This window comes from Phlebotomus papatasi, chromosome 2, assembly GCF_024763615.1.
Source record: "Phlebotomus papatasi isolate M1 chromosome 2, Ppap_2.1, whole genome shotgun sequence".
Taxonomy (NCBI): domain Eukaryota; kingdom Metazoa; phylum Arthropoda; class Insecta; order Diptera; family Psychodidae; genus Phlebotomus; species Phlebotomus papatasi.
This window is the reverse complement of record NC_077223.1, coordinates 77,676,474-77,695,394: the sequence shown is the minus strand read 5'-3', so window position 1 is coordinate 77,695,394 and position 18,921 is coordinate 77,676,474. Positions and strand designations below refer to the sequence as shown.

At 35.8% G+C, this 18,921-nt stretch overlaps 1 protein-coding gene across 2 annotated transcripts in view; it reads left to right on the top strand.

Moving 5' to 3' along the window:
* The window catches only part of LOC129804514 (sodium-dependent dopamine transporter), a 51,053-nt gene that overhangs the window by 28,742 nt on the left and 3,390 nt on the right, over window positions 1-18,921 (top strand). For both annotated transcript variants that reach the window (XM_055851866.1, XM_055851865.1), the window contains exons 3-7: window positions 4,971-5,105; window positions 13,689-13,938; window positions 16,426-16,803; window positions 16,861-16,984; window positions 17,043-17,654. In XM_055851866.1, coding sequence (XP_055707841.1) covers window positions 4,971-5,105; window positions 13,689-13,938; window positions 16,426-16,803; window positions 16,861-16,984; window positions 17,043-17,654 — 1,499 coding nt within the window. The remainder of the gene's footprint in view (window positions 1-4,970; window positions 5,106-13,688; window positions 13,939-16,425; window positions 16,804-16,860; window positions 16,985-17,042; window positions 17,655-18,921) is intronic.

Below are 18,921 nucleotides of genomic sequence, written 5' to 3'. Positions count from 1 at the left end.
ACATAGACCATTGGAATTCCAGCATACAATTTTTAATAATTCCATCATTATTTAATTTTTGAGACGAGAAGATTGATAACATTTAACATGTTACTCACTTGGGACATTAGATCTTTCATCATAGACTTTAGCTCCTTCATATCCTCTGAAGAGGATACGCCCTACGTTGGGATCTGCTGAGAAGCTCGATTAACATGATTGTTCCACTGACTGTCTTGACGAGCCATATCTGCATAGGAAATTCTCGGATTAACATGATGGAAATCGGTGGGAGCGTCACGATGTACATCAGTGGAAGGATCCAGTCGCTCACGTCTCTTTGGGGGCCTTTCTCGAAGAGATGGGAACATTTTGCTCTGGAGCTGTTTGTAGATTCTGCATCCTTTATAATTTGCAGGGTGATTTTCCTGACAATTTGTGCATTGGACGTTATTGTCCTTCTCCTTTCTAGGGCAGTCTTTAGACAAATGGAGTCCTGTACATTTAACACATCTAGGACCCCTGTTACAATAGGACTTCGTATGATTGAAGGACTGACAACGGGTACATTGGGGAACTTCACGCTTTGGTTTTGGAGCCTCGAACTTAACTTTCATATGTAATAAGACATCTATTTTGTAAATTTCACTATTATTGTTTTTAGGAGCAAGGTTTATATTGAACATAGGTAAAGGCTTCTTCGAAACTCTATGCTTCATGTTCCATATGTTTTGCACAGTGTGCCCTTTTGAGGCAAGTTCCTCTTTTATCTCCTCTACATCAGCCGAGGAGTGCATGTGCCGCAACACAACACGGAAGGGCTTGTCAGCTTTGTATTGATAGGAATGCAACGAAATTTGATTTTCCCTGAGTTTCTTCAATACGTTTCTGTATGACTCAATGCAATTCAATTGAATTTTGATTTGATCGTTACCTAGAGTTTTCAGTGAAAAGTCGTTTAGCCCACTCGATTTCAAAAGTGCTGTTAATGAAGAAATTTGTCCCACATTATGGACAATGATTGGAGGAGGTTTCGGTTGCTGTCCAGACTGTTCGACATTGTCTACTGTCACGTCATTTTGAGTATTATCCGGAAGATCCTCCACTATGAGTCCAGAGAATTTATTTCCAGTGGGTATCACAGGTGGTAAATAATCACTGATCTTCGACTGCTTAGCCGGTTGTCCATTTACCCGTGGAGGGCTTTGTCTAATCCGTTTACCAGCTACATTTATCCAGCCGGAGTCCAAGTTGCTGTTTTCACCGATGCTCTCATTCATGGCTTCCAAATGTCAAGCGATGAAGTCCCACACCAACGAAAAGTAAAATAGCTCAGAAATTCGGGTCAGGAGATCCACGAAAAATCGCCCTTCACAAAGAAGATCGTGGAACCCCCTCACCTGTAAAAACAGCCGGTATTTGGCTTGAGAACACAGATAGGTGTAAGTAAAATCCAGAAAAAACAGGAGCGCTATAGAAGTATGTGAATTGCACTTGCCTTCCAATTTGACACTACGTATTACTTGACTATATATTTAAATTTGTATATCTTTCACGTAAATACATAGTATATACATAGAAAGTATGGAAATTAGTACTTTCCTCACATAAATACGCTGTATATACTAAGTAGGATCTGTAAAGTCAGTACGAATAGCCGGCCGGGCAATGCTTTCAAAGTACAGTTTCGTTTTACTGAGATCCCCTGTAGTTTTCAGCGTCCACCGCCGTCTTAGCGTTGGTGACCAACCTCCAGAGCAAAACGGTGGAAAAGCTCATTCTCAGGTTGTATATGCCAGTCATGTAAAAACATGTTTGAATCTTTTTTTTAATACACAGAATTCCAATGAAAAAAAGAGAAAAAAAAACCAAAAACAGAAGATTCTGTTCTGTTGAAACTGTACTGCTTTGCAGTATTGTGAGAGGTTAAAAATGGCTAGCTCTTACTGAGCTGTATAGATAGCTGAAGGCTTATAAAAAATATAAGAGATTCCTTCAACCTTCTACTTTACAATTATGTGCAAATATAAGAAAAAAATAAGTTTAGGTAGTCAGGAAAAATTATTTTCTTTATGGGACACCGGTGTTCCAATCGTCCTGAAAGAGTTAAACATATTTTTCTCAAAACACCGTTTTACAATGCGGTAGTCAAGATTACTCAGAGTCTACTGAACCGATCTTTCTGAAATATTGCATACCTGTTTTGAGAAGTATTATCTACTGTTAAAACGAAAGATTTGCACTTCCTTTAATCAGAACCATTTTTACAATACAAAATGTGTTGAAAAATAGCGTAAAATTTATACTTTTTATAAAAACTTTTGCCAAAAATCCAAATTTTGTTTTTTTTTTTCAAAAATCCTTCGTTCATTCAGGGGTCCAACTAAACCTCTAACAGAGTGTATTTGGTTTTTTGACTTCAGATGAACCTACTGGGAGAAATCCTGCCTACCGCAAGGTTTGTTTTTTTGAGGAATGGTTCCGAAAATCAGCTACTAACGGTCGAATTTTTAAAATTTTTCATTTTTTTTTTATTTTGTTCTAAAGTTACTCTTTCATATCCCAAAAGTTGGAATTTCTGAAATATTTTCGACACAATAAATTCTTATCAGAAAAAAGGCCTATTTTTTGACTTGACAGACCCATGTAACCCCTTAAGAAAATAGGATTGAAATTAATTAAAGATCCTGTACCAATGCGGACAGTAAAAACCGAATTTTGACGTCAATAAATAAAATTTTATCAGTACTCAAATTACAACTTTTAAAATTTAGTTAATGAGATTATTAAGAGTATTTTATTTGCTCTAGGGTAAATGTCCTAATTCAAAACCATTTCCAGACGCTTTAAATTTGACAGAAGATTCAACACACTAAGTTCATATTTTTTCTGAAGAGAATTACGTAAATTTGCTCCTTGACTCTTCTAGAATGTTACTGTTTAGTGAAAATTCTTTAAATATAATTTGAAAACTTCTTAAATACAAGAAAAAATACTCGAGTGCAAAATGGTTCTATTAGAAACAAATTAATCTAAATGGAGACAAGGGATTCTAATTGGAGACAAACAGTGTAAGTGAAACTGCGACTAAAAAACGAAATTAACAAACTAAAATTTGTGAATATGAATGGAATGGGAAATTTGTGAATATGAATGTGGGAATGAATTTGGAATTTGGAATGATTTTATTGGGAACGTAGTACCCGATCAGTAGAACAAATAGTATTATAGAATTCTGTTCAAGGGAGGAGACGTGATGAAGTTGCATAGTACTGAATTAAACCATTTATTAAATTAAAAGGAGAGTTTTCCCTCGACATCCCCCTTTCCCAAAATCCTACATGAATATGAATTTAGAGCAAAATTAACTAAATAATGAAACTGAGGTATAGAAAATATATAAATATAGTAATTTAGTACTGTAATTTGTCATGAACACAGTGACGTTTCCATTTGAAGTAGCGAAAAATTTCCATTTAAAGCAGGTTTTGAATTAGCTTAATTTATCATACAGCTAATGGTATAAAATATTTCAATAACCAACATTTTTACATTAGGAAAATTATCTAAATTCCTTAAATATCTGTAGGGCAAAACATTGAGTTTAATCAAACCGACTACTTAAAAAGTAATCTGATTAACTTATCCAAATTTATTTTTCTCCAGAACGTTCTGATTTAATAAATCTTTTACTGGCTACTAATTAGAAGACAAAGCTCAATACACAGGTTAATTTGACGAAAAAAATTAAGCAGGATTACACAATTATACGCCAAGGAATTCCCCTGGTAGGAGGAAGTCGGCGAGCTTTTAAGCACCAACTTTCCCACAGAAATAAGTTCACTTGCGGCATTGTGCTCTCTGCCTTTTTATTCCTCATCCCTCAGCTCAGTTCCTAGAAGATGGTGTGGGAAAGTAAAATGGATTGGAATGCGGTGATTTCAGACTCTAACAGGACAAGGGTAAATGAGAAATCGGGGAAAATGTAGCTAAAAAAGAAGCTCAAACAGAACGGGAAATGGATTAAAGATGAGTGGAGGAAATGTTTCAAGACTAAGTTATTTCAATTATCTCTTAAGTTGCAACGTATCCTTTCGATTTTAATTTAAATGAAAATTTTGCATTAATTGAGTGCTAAATCCCAAAAATTGCATATGAGAATAATTTCTTTTTAATCGTCATGCATTCTTTTCACAAAGAAAATCTTCTCAATGGCTAAGGAGATAAGTTATGAGACATTGAGGATGACATTCAAAGTGGTTGAAGATTTCATTCTCTCACTGCCACCCTCCATTTTCCTTTCAGTGGCATACAATTTCCCGTCGATTTTCTCTTCTCATCCGCCTTTACTCTCTGCCGGACGGTGGTCTCTTTTCCCATTGAAATCACAAGTGATGACGATTGAGTGATCACAAGAGTTGATGCTGAAGAGTGAATGGCGTCAAATGATCTTCCTCAAACCCATCCATATTTAATTCATCCAAGAGGAGCTTTCACCATGTCAGAGACACACAGCAAGATGACATCCTGCCTGTTGTGGACACAATCTATCTGGAAGCGGAAGTGGGCTCATTACTTTTACCGCACTTTTTTTTTCAATGGTGTATAACACTCAAACTCCCAGAGACTATCCTTAATCTCCACTCATTTTTCACTCAGACGAAGAAAAAAGCTGCCACCCCATCCAATTGCCGCAGCAACACTCCCCCTTTGGAGCCGAGAAAATGTGTCTCTTATGCCTTCAGGGGTGTTTTCACAATTTTCAATCACAATTTTCCATCAACATTGTCCGACAAAATAAAGTTTCAAAGTTGATTACATGATCAAACGAGGTAATTTGCGTATATGAAGGCATTCTCCTAAAGGTATGAGAGTAATTGTCCTGAGGACATTCCGGGAAGAATATCAATTTTGTCTACTATTCATATACTTCCTTGTTCTTTGCTGATATTTTGATTGGTTCTAATTGAAGAGGTGTTTGTGTCTTTCAGGGGCATTTCTGGTTCCCTACTGCATTATGCTGATTGTGGGTGGAATTCCTCTCTTCTACATGGAATTGGCTCTTGGGCAGTTCAACAGAAAAGGCGCCATCACGTGCTGGGGACGTCTAGTGCCACTTTTTAAAGGTAAGTTAAAATACAAAGTTTAAAAGTATACCTTCTTAAAAATTGTCGATAAATCGATATACTCATATTTTAAATTTCATAGACAGCTTTTAAAATATTGCACAATAATTGTAGGGGGAAGTGGGGCACCTTTGAATTGGGGTACATTTTAAATACGTATTTTCTCTCCTAAAAGAAATTAAAGCGTATAATGTAATAATTTAGGTCATAGGCAGCCAAAATTCCGAAAACCAAAATCACGAAAGCCAAAATCCCGAATGTTCAAAATCCTGAAAGAGATAAAATTATATAGAGGATAATGTGCAGAATAATTTCCCAAGATACAGACAATTTCCCGTTGCCTCCAACAAACGTGGGTGCAATCGTTGAAGTAGCTATGACACTTTCAAGAATTCGGTATTTTGGCTTTCGGGATTTTGACCGGAACCCATTTAGGTATTATCAATTCCGGTAAGCGCGGGGGATGGGGCAGCTAATTTTTTTTTTAATTTTTTTAAAATAGCTCAAGCTTTTTCAATGATTTTCGGATATGTTTTAGAGGTAGTCCAGGTGAACATTTAGTCCAAACATATCTATGATCGAAAAATTTGCCATTTTGTATTATTTAATGTCAAAGGCCAATCTCTTTGGAGGGCCCATTTTTCAACAGATTTAATTAAATTTGGATTTTTAATGTAATGAATCGGTTAAGTACCGATTTTTTGATTTCCAAATGCTTTTGTGATTTATGAATCAATTTGATCTCTACACGGTAAAAAATTTCGCCACATATTTGTTCCAAAAATTAGCTCGTCCACGGACACAGAAATTTTTTGGAATATATTTGTACCTTCTAGGAGAAACAAAAAGATACTCAATATTAGTGACGAATTTGTTCCAAAAAATAGCTCGTCCAGTATAAAATCATATCCCTCCTCTCACACTCAGTCATTCGTCACCAACGAAGCGAGGAGGACGCCAAATCTGTGGCAATTTTCGTGCTACATACACTCTTAGAAAAGTTTAGACGTGATTACTAATGAAAATTAGTTGTTCGGGTGATTATTATCAAATCTATTTAAAATAGTTCTTATATTCTTAAAACATTATACTCATAATAAATTTATTAGTAGTGAGAATATAAGACAATATTTACGTGCATAAGTTGCGGCAATTATTTCATAATGCTTTCATACAATTATATTTGCTTGTGTTAATTAAATGAAATCATTATCCCAACTAATATTGGTCACTAATTCCTTTTAGTTCTCACAACCAATGTAAATAGATAGGCCTATATTTTCATAAAGTTATGACTACTTTTCCAATAGTAAAGAGTGGTTTTTATTTTAGTAATACGTTGAAGCTCTTTCGAATTTTAAGCAACTAATAAGAAATATGCATCACAATAAATGCTATATAGTAACCACAACTAATATGATATAGTTATTACAGCCAATAAGATGGGTATCAACCCCATTTATTTAGTAATTGGAACTAATATGTTATAGTACCCATTACTATTTTGATTTAGTTGTGATAACTAATTGAAAAGGATACTTTAACTAACTGTGGTCAACTATTTCATTTAGTTACCCAAACTAAATATATAGTTGGGTCTATATTTACTATATTTTATAGTTCTAATAACTGCATATGAGCTTGTACGAACTAATTTTTTCTAAGAGTGTAGTTTCACTTTTTAATTTGAGATTCCCTTCCCCTCCTGCTGCCAACACTCGCATATGATTTCGTCATGCACGCGTCTGTATAAAAATCCATCTCAACTGAAGTATAGGCCTTAACTGTAAGACGAAATCTTTTACACGAATTTGTTCCCGACAATGGGAACAAAAAGATTTCCCATGTGAGTAACAATTTCGTTCCAAAAATTACCTCGTGCACGGACACTGCACTTTTTTGGAACAAATATGTTATAGATGTAGAAATAATATTGTTGTAAAAAAATGTACCAATTTGTTCCTCACAGTAGGAACAAAACAGCCAAGTGCAACAAATTTTATTCCAACTTTCAGGAACAAATTTATATAAAATGAAATCAACTCAAATTTGTAGACATTCCACCGTATCAAAACGGTTCCAAAAGAAAACTCTAACAAAATTGTAACTATATTTCGTAACAAAATTTTAAAGAAAACTTTTTGGAACAAACAAATATCTTCTCTAAGTACAAATTGATTCCAAAAAAATTGTTCCAAGGAAAACTTATTCCAATATTTTGGTCAGTGTCCAAAAGTTTTTACCGTGTAGTAGAGTAGTAAGCACCGAAAGATCATGCAAAAAACTAATTCACGGTGAGCTCTATCTCATGAGTTCGAGCATTCCGTAAAGCTGGAACGGTTTGCCATCTCTTTTAAAATATATTGAGGAGTCATATTTATTCAAAAATATAGGAAAAATGTAGTCTTGGAATCGTACGAAGCATGGGCACTTTCTTCTAATTATGCAATTTTTAAGTACTTTTAAAATTATTTAAATTTATTTTTTTATCAAGTTTGGTCTGCCCGGAATTTCAAATATTTCCGCTTTCCCGCCTTTTAAAAATTTTATACTTCGAAATTTCGTATCAAAATTCTACTGTGGATAACCATAATGATATCGAAAACTATGGTAAACTAAGAATAATTTGGTAATCACTATGCGTATCATAATAAAGACGGCTTATATAACCTGAGAAGGAATATTTCCTCCGTTTGCCTCTGGAGGTTGGTCACCAACGCTAAGACGGCGGTAGACAAAAAGCAAACACCGTTTCTGTAAATTGTTGCACTTTTAAAGTATTTGTCGATGAATGAAATATCTATCTAAATAAAATAAAATAAGAAGAAAGGAATAAATATCAAAATGCAAGAATTTTTACAAAATGGGAAATTTTTAGTTGGTTCAACAGAAAATTCTGGTGAGAAATTCTTCCATTCAAAGTCTAGGGTAAGTGTGCCAAATTCCGGCCAGCTTCCAATTCCGGCCACCTTTTTTGTTCCTCGAATTTCCATGAATTTTTAGTTTTTACATACCCTAGAGATTATACAATGCAAAAGAATTACAAAAAATGTGGCTTTGACAAACGAGATGACGTAAAAAAGACATTGGAAGAATTCCCGATGAGCAAGGAACTATGAGAATGAAGGTGGCCGAAATAGGGCACCAAAGCTATGTCTACATTTTTATTCATTTTAAAATGTATTAAGAATGATTTTAAAGTAAATAAAGACGATAAACTTTCTACAAGGTTCTAAGCAACACTCCTTAAGTAAAAGGAATTAAAAAATCAATTTCTATTAAAAATATTACATTTCAAATGAGAATTAAAACACGGGTTTTGACCTGGTTAGGATTTATTCCTTTTTTCTCTTTACGACGTTTCGGGGATTGTTGTCCCCTTCTTCAGGTCTACAAATTAAACAAAATTAATTTTTAGAAATTTTCAATAACCTAAAAATAACATGGATCGTTCTTTTGACTTTCACTTACATTGAGATTAATTGGACAAATCGGGTCAGGGTTTTTCACAATCACTACCTTTTTACACAGAGTTGGACAAGTTTGCACCATGACGGTCAAATGCCGACTAATGGGCTATTCCGTTACGTGGGATCGTTGACCCCCAAGTCTGGTTATTTCATTCCTCTCTCCTGTGATCCGATTGATGACGTTCTCCTTGCTCATGCATTTGATCAGTTCCTCCTTCACAACTGTGGAAAGAATCTTCTGCTTCCCTGGTAGGCACATGTTGTCGTTGTTTCACTCTTTGCAATAAGTGTGAATATATTGAACTAATGGCAGTTGTATCTGTTCTTTTGTTGATGTTGTCTCGTTTCGTCATGTGGATGTACAGCATCTCCAGGAACTCCAGTTGTTTATTATGATCACATTTGTCGATGATTTCGGTTTGGTCAAACCTGAATTGATGTTTGTTTTCTCTTGCGTGGGTGACCAAAGCAGTGACGTCTTGTTTTTCTTCTGTGTTGTTTTGTTGTTGTTTTATGCTACGTTCATGTTGTGATATTCTGTCTTTTAGTCTTTGTATTGTTTTACCCACATACGTTTTACCACATTCGCATGGGATCTGATAGACCACTCCACTATCTGCTAAAGGGTTGATTTTATCTTTGAGATTGGTGTGTAGTTTGTGATTCGTATTGTGACATTTAAATGATATTTTTAATTCATTCATTTCCGATCTTAGTATTTTTCGGATCTTGTCACTGAGTGTTGGTATGTACATTATGGATCTATATGTGACGTCATTTGGATTTGTGTCCTCTCGTGTTGTGTTGTGATTTGTGTTGTTGTTGTGGGTGTTCCAGAGAGCATTGATTAATCTAGTCGGGAAACCATTCATTTTTAATTTCGTAATAATTATGTTTTTCGTATTGTCTGTATTGGCTGTTGTTAACTTGAGAACCCGGTTAATGAGACCAATCGCAGTGCTGACTTTTTGTTGTAAAGGATGATTTGAGTGATAATTTAGCATCCTGTCCGATGCTATCGGCTTTTTGTACCACATTGTACGCATGCATGATTCTTGTCTCACTACGTATGTATCCAGATATGGTATGGCTCCATCAACTTCTTTTTCAATTGTAAATTGGAGTTTTTCATGGTAGTTATTAAAGTACGATAGGACTTCATCGGATTTGTCATGTGGGATCAGGCAGAACAAATCATCCACATATTTAGTCAGGCAGACAATTTGGAATGGGATTCTTTGGGTTATGTTGATCAATACATGATCCATAACAATATCTGCAATCACTGGGGAAAGCGGGCCACCCATGGGCATTCCATCAATTTGGACATAATGTTGATCATTGTATGTAAAGTAGCTTGTTTCGAGGCATAGGCGTAGCATTTGTTCGAAGAGATCCTTACTAATATCTGTGTTGATTTTTTCAGAATTCCAGAGTTCATCTACTATTTCCATTGCCAGCTGACGTGGGATGTTTGGAAATAGGGATACCACATCCAAACTGATCATTATGTATCCTTCGGGTACTTCTGTGTTACAGACTCTATCCACAAAACTCGTACGAGTCCTTCACGCTGTATCCTCCTAAATTGGTTGCTTGCCTGAGAATGTGTATCAGGAATTTAGAGAGACTGTATGTGGGTGATTTTATGCATGATGCAATAGGTCTTAAGGGAGTATCTGGTTTGTGGATTTTGGGGAGTCCATAAATCCTAGGGGTCCTTGAATTGTGCGTGGTAAGTTGTCGTCTGGTGATAGGATCAATGTGTCCTCTATCGTACAGTTTTTTCACCAACGCATTGTTCTTGTTTTCTGTAGTGATTGTCTTGGACATTGGTATTTTCTTGTATGTTGACTCGTCCGATACTATGTTTAGCATTTTGTTCTCATAGTCCTGCTTCCACATAAAAACCGTTTTGTTTCCCTTGTCAGATGTAGTAATGATGATATCCTCGTGTTCTTTGATGAAATTCCTTGTTGTTCTCTCTAAATGCATGAAATATTTGTCTTGTGGGCGTAATTTGTGATGTGTGAGGTGGCTATTGATAAGTTGGGATATTTTATACCTTAATGTGTTCTTTTTCGTTTCATTATTGTCATTATTTATTGTATCAATCACACCTTCAATCTCAGTTAAGAGATGTAATATTGTACGTGGTGGAAGATTTTGTTGTGGTAATGCAAACTTTGGGCTTAAGCCCATGAGAAGTTTTACTTCGTGAGGTATAGGAACATCAGTCTTGTTTACAACCCAATCAGCTGATGGCATGTTGGTGACGTGCCCCAATTGCCTCAAAAAGAGGGCATTGAACTTTTCCTGTTGATTGCTAGTTGACCTCCGAAATTCCCGCCAGAAGACCTGATCTTGCACGAGCAAGAAACCATTCACTGATGCTATCTCTGTCGCTCTCAGTCTCTGTTGTAAGTTCATTAAACTCAGTTTAGTTTGTCCAATCTCCCAGTAAGTCACCTTGATCTCCATGTAAAGTATTCTAAGTTGGAACGATCTCACCATTGTATCTATTTGTCTGTTGTACGGTGAATCCTTGGTGAGTGTTTGATATAGGCATTTGACATTGTTAAAGATATGCGAGGGGGTCAACCCCATTTTTCGGCAATTCAGCAGGAATTTCTTCCTTGCCAGTAACCGTGCGAACTTACGTTGTCCTCGCATATATGTTTTCATCATTGATGCTGTTTCTGATCCAAAATTGCTCTGAATAATTTGTAGATAGCTAGTCATTTTTCCGTGTGTTGTATTACTAGATGTAGTTCGGTCAGTTTTGATTGATGTTTCTGCCTGATCCCACATGACAAATCCGATGAAGTCCTATCGTACTTTAATAACTACCATGAAAAACTCCAATTTACAATTGAAAAAGAAGTTGATGGAGCCATACCATATCTGGATACATACGTAGTGAGACAAGAATCATGCATGCGTACAATGTGGTACAAAAAGCCGATAGCATCGGACAGGATGCTAAATTATCACTCAAATCATCCTTTACAACAAAAAGTCAGCACTGCGATTAGTCTCATTAACCGGGTTCTCAAGTTAACAACAGCCAATACATACAATACGAAAAACATAATTATTACGAAATTAAAAATGAATGGTTTCCCGACTAGATTAATCAATGCTCTCTGGAACACCCACAACAACAACACAAATCACAACACAACACGAGAGGACACAAATCCAAATGACGTCACATATAGATCCATAATGTACATACCAACACTCAGTGACAAGATCCGAAAAATACTAAGATCGGAAATGAATGAATTAAAAATATCATTTAAATGTCACAATACGAATCACAAACTACACACCAATCTCAAAGATAAAATCAACCCTTTAGCAGATAGTGGAGTGGTCTATCAGATCCCATGCGAATGTGGTAAAACGTATGTGGGTAAAACAATACAAAGACTAAAAGACAGAATATCACAACATGAACGTAGCATAAAACAACAACAAAACAACACAGAAGAAAAACAAGACGTCACTGCTTTGGTCACCCACGCAAGAGAAAACAAACATCAATTCAGGTTTGACCAAACCGAAATCATCGACAAATGTGATCATAATAAACAACTGGAGTTCCTGGAGATGCTGTACATCCACATGACGAAACGAGACAACATCAACAAAAGAACAGATACAACTGCCATTAGTTCAATATATTCACACTTATTGCAAAGAGTGAAACAACGACAACATGTGCCTACCAGGGAAGCAGAAGATTCTTTCCACAGTTGTGAAGGAGGAACTGATCAAATGCATGAGCAAGGAGAACGTCATCAATCGGATCACAGGAGAGAGGAATGAAATAACCAGACTTGGGGGTCAACGATCCCACGTAACGGAATAGCCCATTAGTCGGCATTTGACCGTCATGGTGCAAACTTGTCCAACTCTGTGTAAAAAGGTAGTGATTGTGAAAAACCCTGACCCGATTTGTCCAATTAATCTCAATGTAAGTGAAAGTCAAAAGAACGATCCATGTTATTTTTAGGTTATTGAAAATTTCTAAAAATTAATTTTGTTTAATTTGTAGACCTGAAGAAGGGGACAACAATCCCCGAAACGTCGTAAAGAGAAAAAAGGAATAAATCCTAACCAGGTCAAAACCCGTGTTTTAATTCTCATCAATCAAAACTGACCGAACTACATCTAGTTACATTTCAAACTTGAGACTTTGGCGCTTGCATGCAACTATGCCGAAATTTGGCACACTTACCCTATATAGTTTAAAGTAAGCTTATTTAAATTTCGAAATTTTATTAAAAATAAAATTGCAAAAAATAACTTGTGATGTTAAATATTTACCCAGGCGTTTAAGTTTATTATTATCAATCTTGCAACATTCAGAAAAATAAACTGTTTAAGAATTTATTTATACAAAGACTTAAACATACAAGAATAAAGTTTTTTAACGAGCTTTGTATATAAATTGATGCATTTACAGTGCAAACAAATTTATTTATAGATGCAAAAGGGATGAAAAGGCGGTGTTAAAAAGGCTAAAGCTCTTACAAATACACCTTTTTATATTCATGAAATCTAATTGAATTTGAATAGTAATTCATCGACTTTGAGGACAGATTTAACGTTGAGATTACCACATATTCCCGCTGAAAATATTTTGTATAGCAAAAGTTGTTGAGAAAATCCAATATTTTTTATGGAAAATAATTTCCATTTGAGTGTATATTATTTCACTATGTCTCCATCGTTCGATAATGTTATCATTTTTCTCGTCTAAATCGACATTACGACACACATGAAGTGAATTCTTCCCATTGTCATCCCCATAATGATGTGCACTTACCCTCTTGTACATCTTACCACAAGGAGCATGAGGATTGAGGTTGGGTGAGGATTTGGAAGGTGGATGTTGTGTCAAGTCTCCACAAAAGGGAAAAGTTTCTTCTGATTTATCACATATTCCTGGGCGAAAGAAAGAAGTAGGGAAAAAAAAGGAGGCAACAGTTGAAGTGACTTTTGTGGGGTTCTTTTTATTTTATGCCATCATATAAAAATTATATGTGTATGTCAACCACTTTAGAGCTTCCTCTTTCACAATGATCTGTGGTCGTATTTGCAGGAATTGGTTATGCGGTGGTTCTAATCGCTTTCTACGTGGATTTCTACTATAACGTGATAATTGCGTGGTCGCTGAGATTCTTCTTTGCCTCATTCACTGACGTCCTGCCATGGACATCATGCAACAATCCCTGGAACACTGACAACTGTAGACAATTTGATAATAGTTCATATATCAATTACACCCTCATCAACGAGACCACACCAATGCCAACAACTAAATTCGCCTCAGCTGCCTCAGAGTATTTCAAGTGAGTAAACTTTGATCATGTACAATCCCATTTAGTTTTACCTTTCACATTTAGTTTTTTTTTTTGCTAAAAAATAATAAAACAAAGTCATTTGGTTTAGAAAGCACAATAATATCTTGTGCAGATTGATTTTGTGGATTATATGACTTAAAAGATACAAGGTTAATTGAAAAGAGTAATAATAAATTAACATTTTATTCCATTGCAAAATTTGGTGCAAAGTCTCGAATAAGGCTTTAGGGTAAAATTTGTAAATTTGGATAATACGAAATTTCGAACAAACCAATTTACAATTCGGACAATTTCCTTATAAATAAATTGTTAAAAAATAAATTATAGATGATCTTCAAAGTTCTTTAGAATTATAAATCACTAAATGATGGACTAGGCTAGACTATCCATGCGCGAACTTTCAAATTATTTGGTCCGAAACTTCAAATTCTGCGAAGTCTGAATTCGAACTAATTTCATCGAAAGTGTCTTCCTCAACAATTCAACGACTAATTGTAGTGTAAGGTCTGAAACAAGTAAGAACGCGTGTCCACTCGAAATACGTCAGAAAGGTCTTAGAATTTTCGACAAAACTAAACCGGTTCCAATCGGTTTTTAACGGTTAATGAATCGGTTCATAACCAGTAACTAATTTTTATTCGAAATTCAATTATATTAGTCCTTAGATATTTTAGGCAATGTTTTGACTGATTTATTAATCCGTTCAAAACAGTAGTGAATCGGCAATGAACCGATTATGAACCGATAAGTAAGTTTTGTCCGAAAATCTATTTTATTACTCTTAAAAAAATTATTTTGTAGGATATTTCGAGTGATTTACAAATCGGTTTAAATCGGTAGAGAATCGGTAAATGATGCGAAAGTATGTACTTTAGAGGAATACCATCTAAGTCACAAATTGGAGCACTTCGTAAATTTTGGGGGGGGAATTCTGTAACGCTCTGGCAATGCCATATGTCAAATTGAGTTCGAATCTTAAAAGAGCTTTTTCGAAAATGCGATTCTGTAGCCGTGACATTTCCATTTCAGCTCACGTAGCATTGTCAGAAGTCACATATTAGAGATTTCTGGCAATCCAAATGACAATGAATTTTGTTAAACAAATCAATCAAGAGGTACTGTATTTTCATAAAATTATCAAGTAAAGGGATTTCATTAAAAATCCAATGAATTGCATTTTCGAAGTCATATGACATCACAAAAAAACTCTCGAATGCCATTGTCAGGTTTCGAACTCACGCGTGACAATGCCACGAAAATTACTGAATTCCCCTACTGGTGATATTTCAAAAATTTTTCTCTCATTGTTGAACATCAACGACAATTTTGAATCTTCGAACAACAATGACATTTTGTTCAAATCGAGTTCCATTTACATTTTAGTCAGAGAAACTTCTCAGTCCTTATTCCATGTACCTACAGTCGTAATTTGAAAAATTGGAAAATCGGTTTCCAAAGCCAATGAAGGGATAATTTCTGTCTTTAAAGTCAGAGCTTTTGACTCTCCAAAAAGTGTGTCGGCTAAAAGATAATGGCTTTGTACTTGTATAAAGTGTCATTGTTATTCGAAAATGTCAAACTTAGTTACGAATTCTGAAATCCAATTTTTTCACGGGAAAATTTAAAAAGTTTCGAAGTGTTACGAATGTCAAAATGTATCTTTTTTTTTGCTTTGTCCTGCGGAAAATCAAAGAAACAAGGCTCATTTTATCATAATTTCCCTTTTAATCACAGTACAAATATTTTAAAAAAAAACTTTTTAGCATGACATTTCATAAATTTTGCTCTCCTTGTGCAAAAATTTAGTTTTAAACTTCGAAATTTCTGTGTGAATTTTAAACATCAACGACTCTTTCGACAACTAAGAGTTCCATTTATCTTTTATCCAAGACACAATTAGAGAATCAAATTCCAGCTGTGAATGGGAAGCTTGACACTCGAAACATTTCGAAATCGAAACAGAAATTTACAAGAGACACGCGACGGAATTACCAAAATTTTAAAATGTTTTTTATTTGACATTTTGGCTTCAGAAAACGATGTTCGAATTTTCCATATTTCGATTTTGTTAAAAAAAACGGTTTGATTTCACAATACTGCAGATTCCTCACGTAATTTATAGTGAGGATTAAGAAATGTCTCTAAACACGTATGAGTTTTTACATTCCTGACCTGTTATGAAACGTGGTTTACGTTTACAATATTTGATCAAATTATAAAGTCCAATTAACTTCTTTAATATCTTCATAGTATGCGAAAATTTTATTTGAAAATTCGAAATTCCATTTTAATTTTTCAAATATTAACAACATTTTGTATTAATAGAGTGCCAACGTGGCATTTACCTTTAGAGACACTTTTAAACAATTAATGTCCAGCTTGGAGCACACCCGAATCTACTTCCAAGTAATTGTAAAGGGAGCAACTCTAAGTTTATGAACTATCTATCTCTTACCATTACTTACCATCACTTAGTCGCTACATCCTGGAGATCCATCAGAGTGATGGTATCCATGATTTGGGTATCATCAAGTGGGAGATGGCCCTCTGCCTCTTGGCTGTATACCTCATCTGCTACTTCTCCCTGTGGAAAGGTATCAGCACGTCAGGAAAGGTCGTCTGGTTTACGGCTCTTTTCCCCTACGTTGTCCTCCTAATCCTCTTTATCCGCGGTATCACACTTCCTGGCTCTGCAGATGGAGTCCGTTACTACCTAAGTCCCAATTTTGACGCTATCTACAACGCTGAAGTGTGGGTAGACGCTGCCACACAGGTGTTCTTCTCCCTAGGTCCAGGATTTGGAGTTCTACTAGCTTACGCTTCCTACAATAAATACCACAACAACGTTTACAAGTTTGTAACAAATGTCTTTTATTTTTTTTGGCACTTTCTAAAAAATACTATTTCCAGAGATGCCCTATTGACCAGCTTCATAAATTCCGCCACGAGCTTCGTGGCAGGTTTCGTTATCTTTTCGGTTCTGGGATATATGGCGCATACTTCCAATCAGGATATTAGGGACGTAGCTACGGAGGTAAAGATGGTCAAAGTTAATTAATTTATTTAAAATATTCACTGACTATTTCTGGTAGGGTCCGGGCTTGGTTTTTATCGTGTACCCAGCCGCTATTGCCACAATGCCTGGAAGTATATTCTGGGCGCTAATTTTCTTCATGATGCTTCTAACACTGGGCCTTGATAGTTCCTTCGGGGGCTCTGAAGCCATCATCACAGCTTTAAGTGATGAATTCCCCAAGATTGGACGCAACCGCGAGATATTCGTGGCTAGTCTGTTCTCGCTGTACTTCGTTGTGGGCCTAGCCAGCTGCACGCAAGGTGGATTCTATTTCTTCCATCTCCTGGATCGATACGCAGCAGGATACTCCATTCTTATCGCAGTGTTCTTTGAAGCCATTGCTGTATCCTGGATTTATGGTGTTCAGCGCTTCTGCGATGACATTGAGGACATGATTGGTTTCCCTCCAGGACTCTATTGGAGAGTCTGCTGGAAATTCGTGGCACCAATCTTCTTACTCTTTATCATTCTCTACGGGCTGATTATGTATGAACCCCTGAGTTACGAAGACTACGTGTATCCTGGTTGGGCTAATACACTCGGATGGTGCATTGCTGGATCGTCGATGGCCATGATTCCAATCATCGGCACCTACAAGTTCTTCTCGACGTCCGGATCTTGTAGGCAGGTAAGAATAATTGAGATTACACACTTTTTAATCCTTGAATATTTCCTTTGAAGAAGGCTTTTATGATACTGGAAATCTAGGATCAGGAAAATCTTCATAAGGCATTGGTACTACTGAGTGTCATGCCTCATTTGGTTGGTGTTTTTCTTCAAAATTACGATAATTATTTTTTTGAGGATTACTTTCGTTAAACTTACAAAACTACGGAAATTATGCTATTTAAACCTTAAACTTTTAGGAAAAATGTTCATAAAACTTACGTAGCTTGCGTTTAAATTGTAACTTGAGTCTTACCTTATTGAAATGCAAGTAACGAAAACTTTACGATTAAAATTTTCTTACTCAAAACCGCCTGGGGCTAGCTAAAAACGATTTTAATAATGTTAAACTTACATATTCGTTATGCTCAAATTCCAGTTTGATATGAAAATGTTTCATGCACACAGATAAATGTAATATTCTTAAACAGAAACACCCAGGAATTTAATTTCAAATCCCATCCAATGAATGCCAATACCCTAATCCTAAATCCCTGATCATTTAGTTTTAATTGTAAGTTGCAAATATCAAGACATTTTTCATTTTTCAGCTAATGTTGAACTTAAACTTAAACCCCCGATCTCTTATCGTCAAAGAGATAGAGATTCTAGCCCAATTTCATTGGCAAAGAGCTTCAGAATTTAAACGCCTCGGGGATTCACGTCCAATTTAAGTTCCCATGCAGAGTCTTATATATTCTTAAATTTAGAATCAAAATTTTTCTGTGTGGGGTGATTCATAAGCAATTAGATTGTCACGAGTTCCTGATTTCCAAAAAAAAAGTTTTTGAGTTCCTCGAGTTTCCCGTGGGTTTCCACAAAAAATATGGGTTCCCCGGGTTCCCAGGAAATACTTTCAGATTTCCCGGGTTCCCTGAAAAATGTACGCATTCCCCGTGAATTTCCTGAAAAATGAATGTGTTCCCTGGTTTCCCCATTTTTTCCCACAAAAATGTAAGGGTCTCCTGAGCTCTTCGTAAGTTACCTGAAAAATGTAAGGGTTCCCGAGTTCCCCAAGAATTCCCTGAAAAATATATGAGTTCCCCGGGCTTCCTAAAATATATACGGATTTCCCGTGAGTTTCCAGAAAAACATTTGGGTTCCCCCGGTTCCCTGAAAAATGTACGGATTTCTCGTGAGTTCCCTGAAGAATGTATAGGTTCCCTGGATTCTCCGTGGGTCTCCAGAAAATATATGAATTCCCTGAGTTGCTTAAAAGAAATTATATA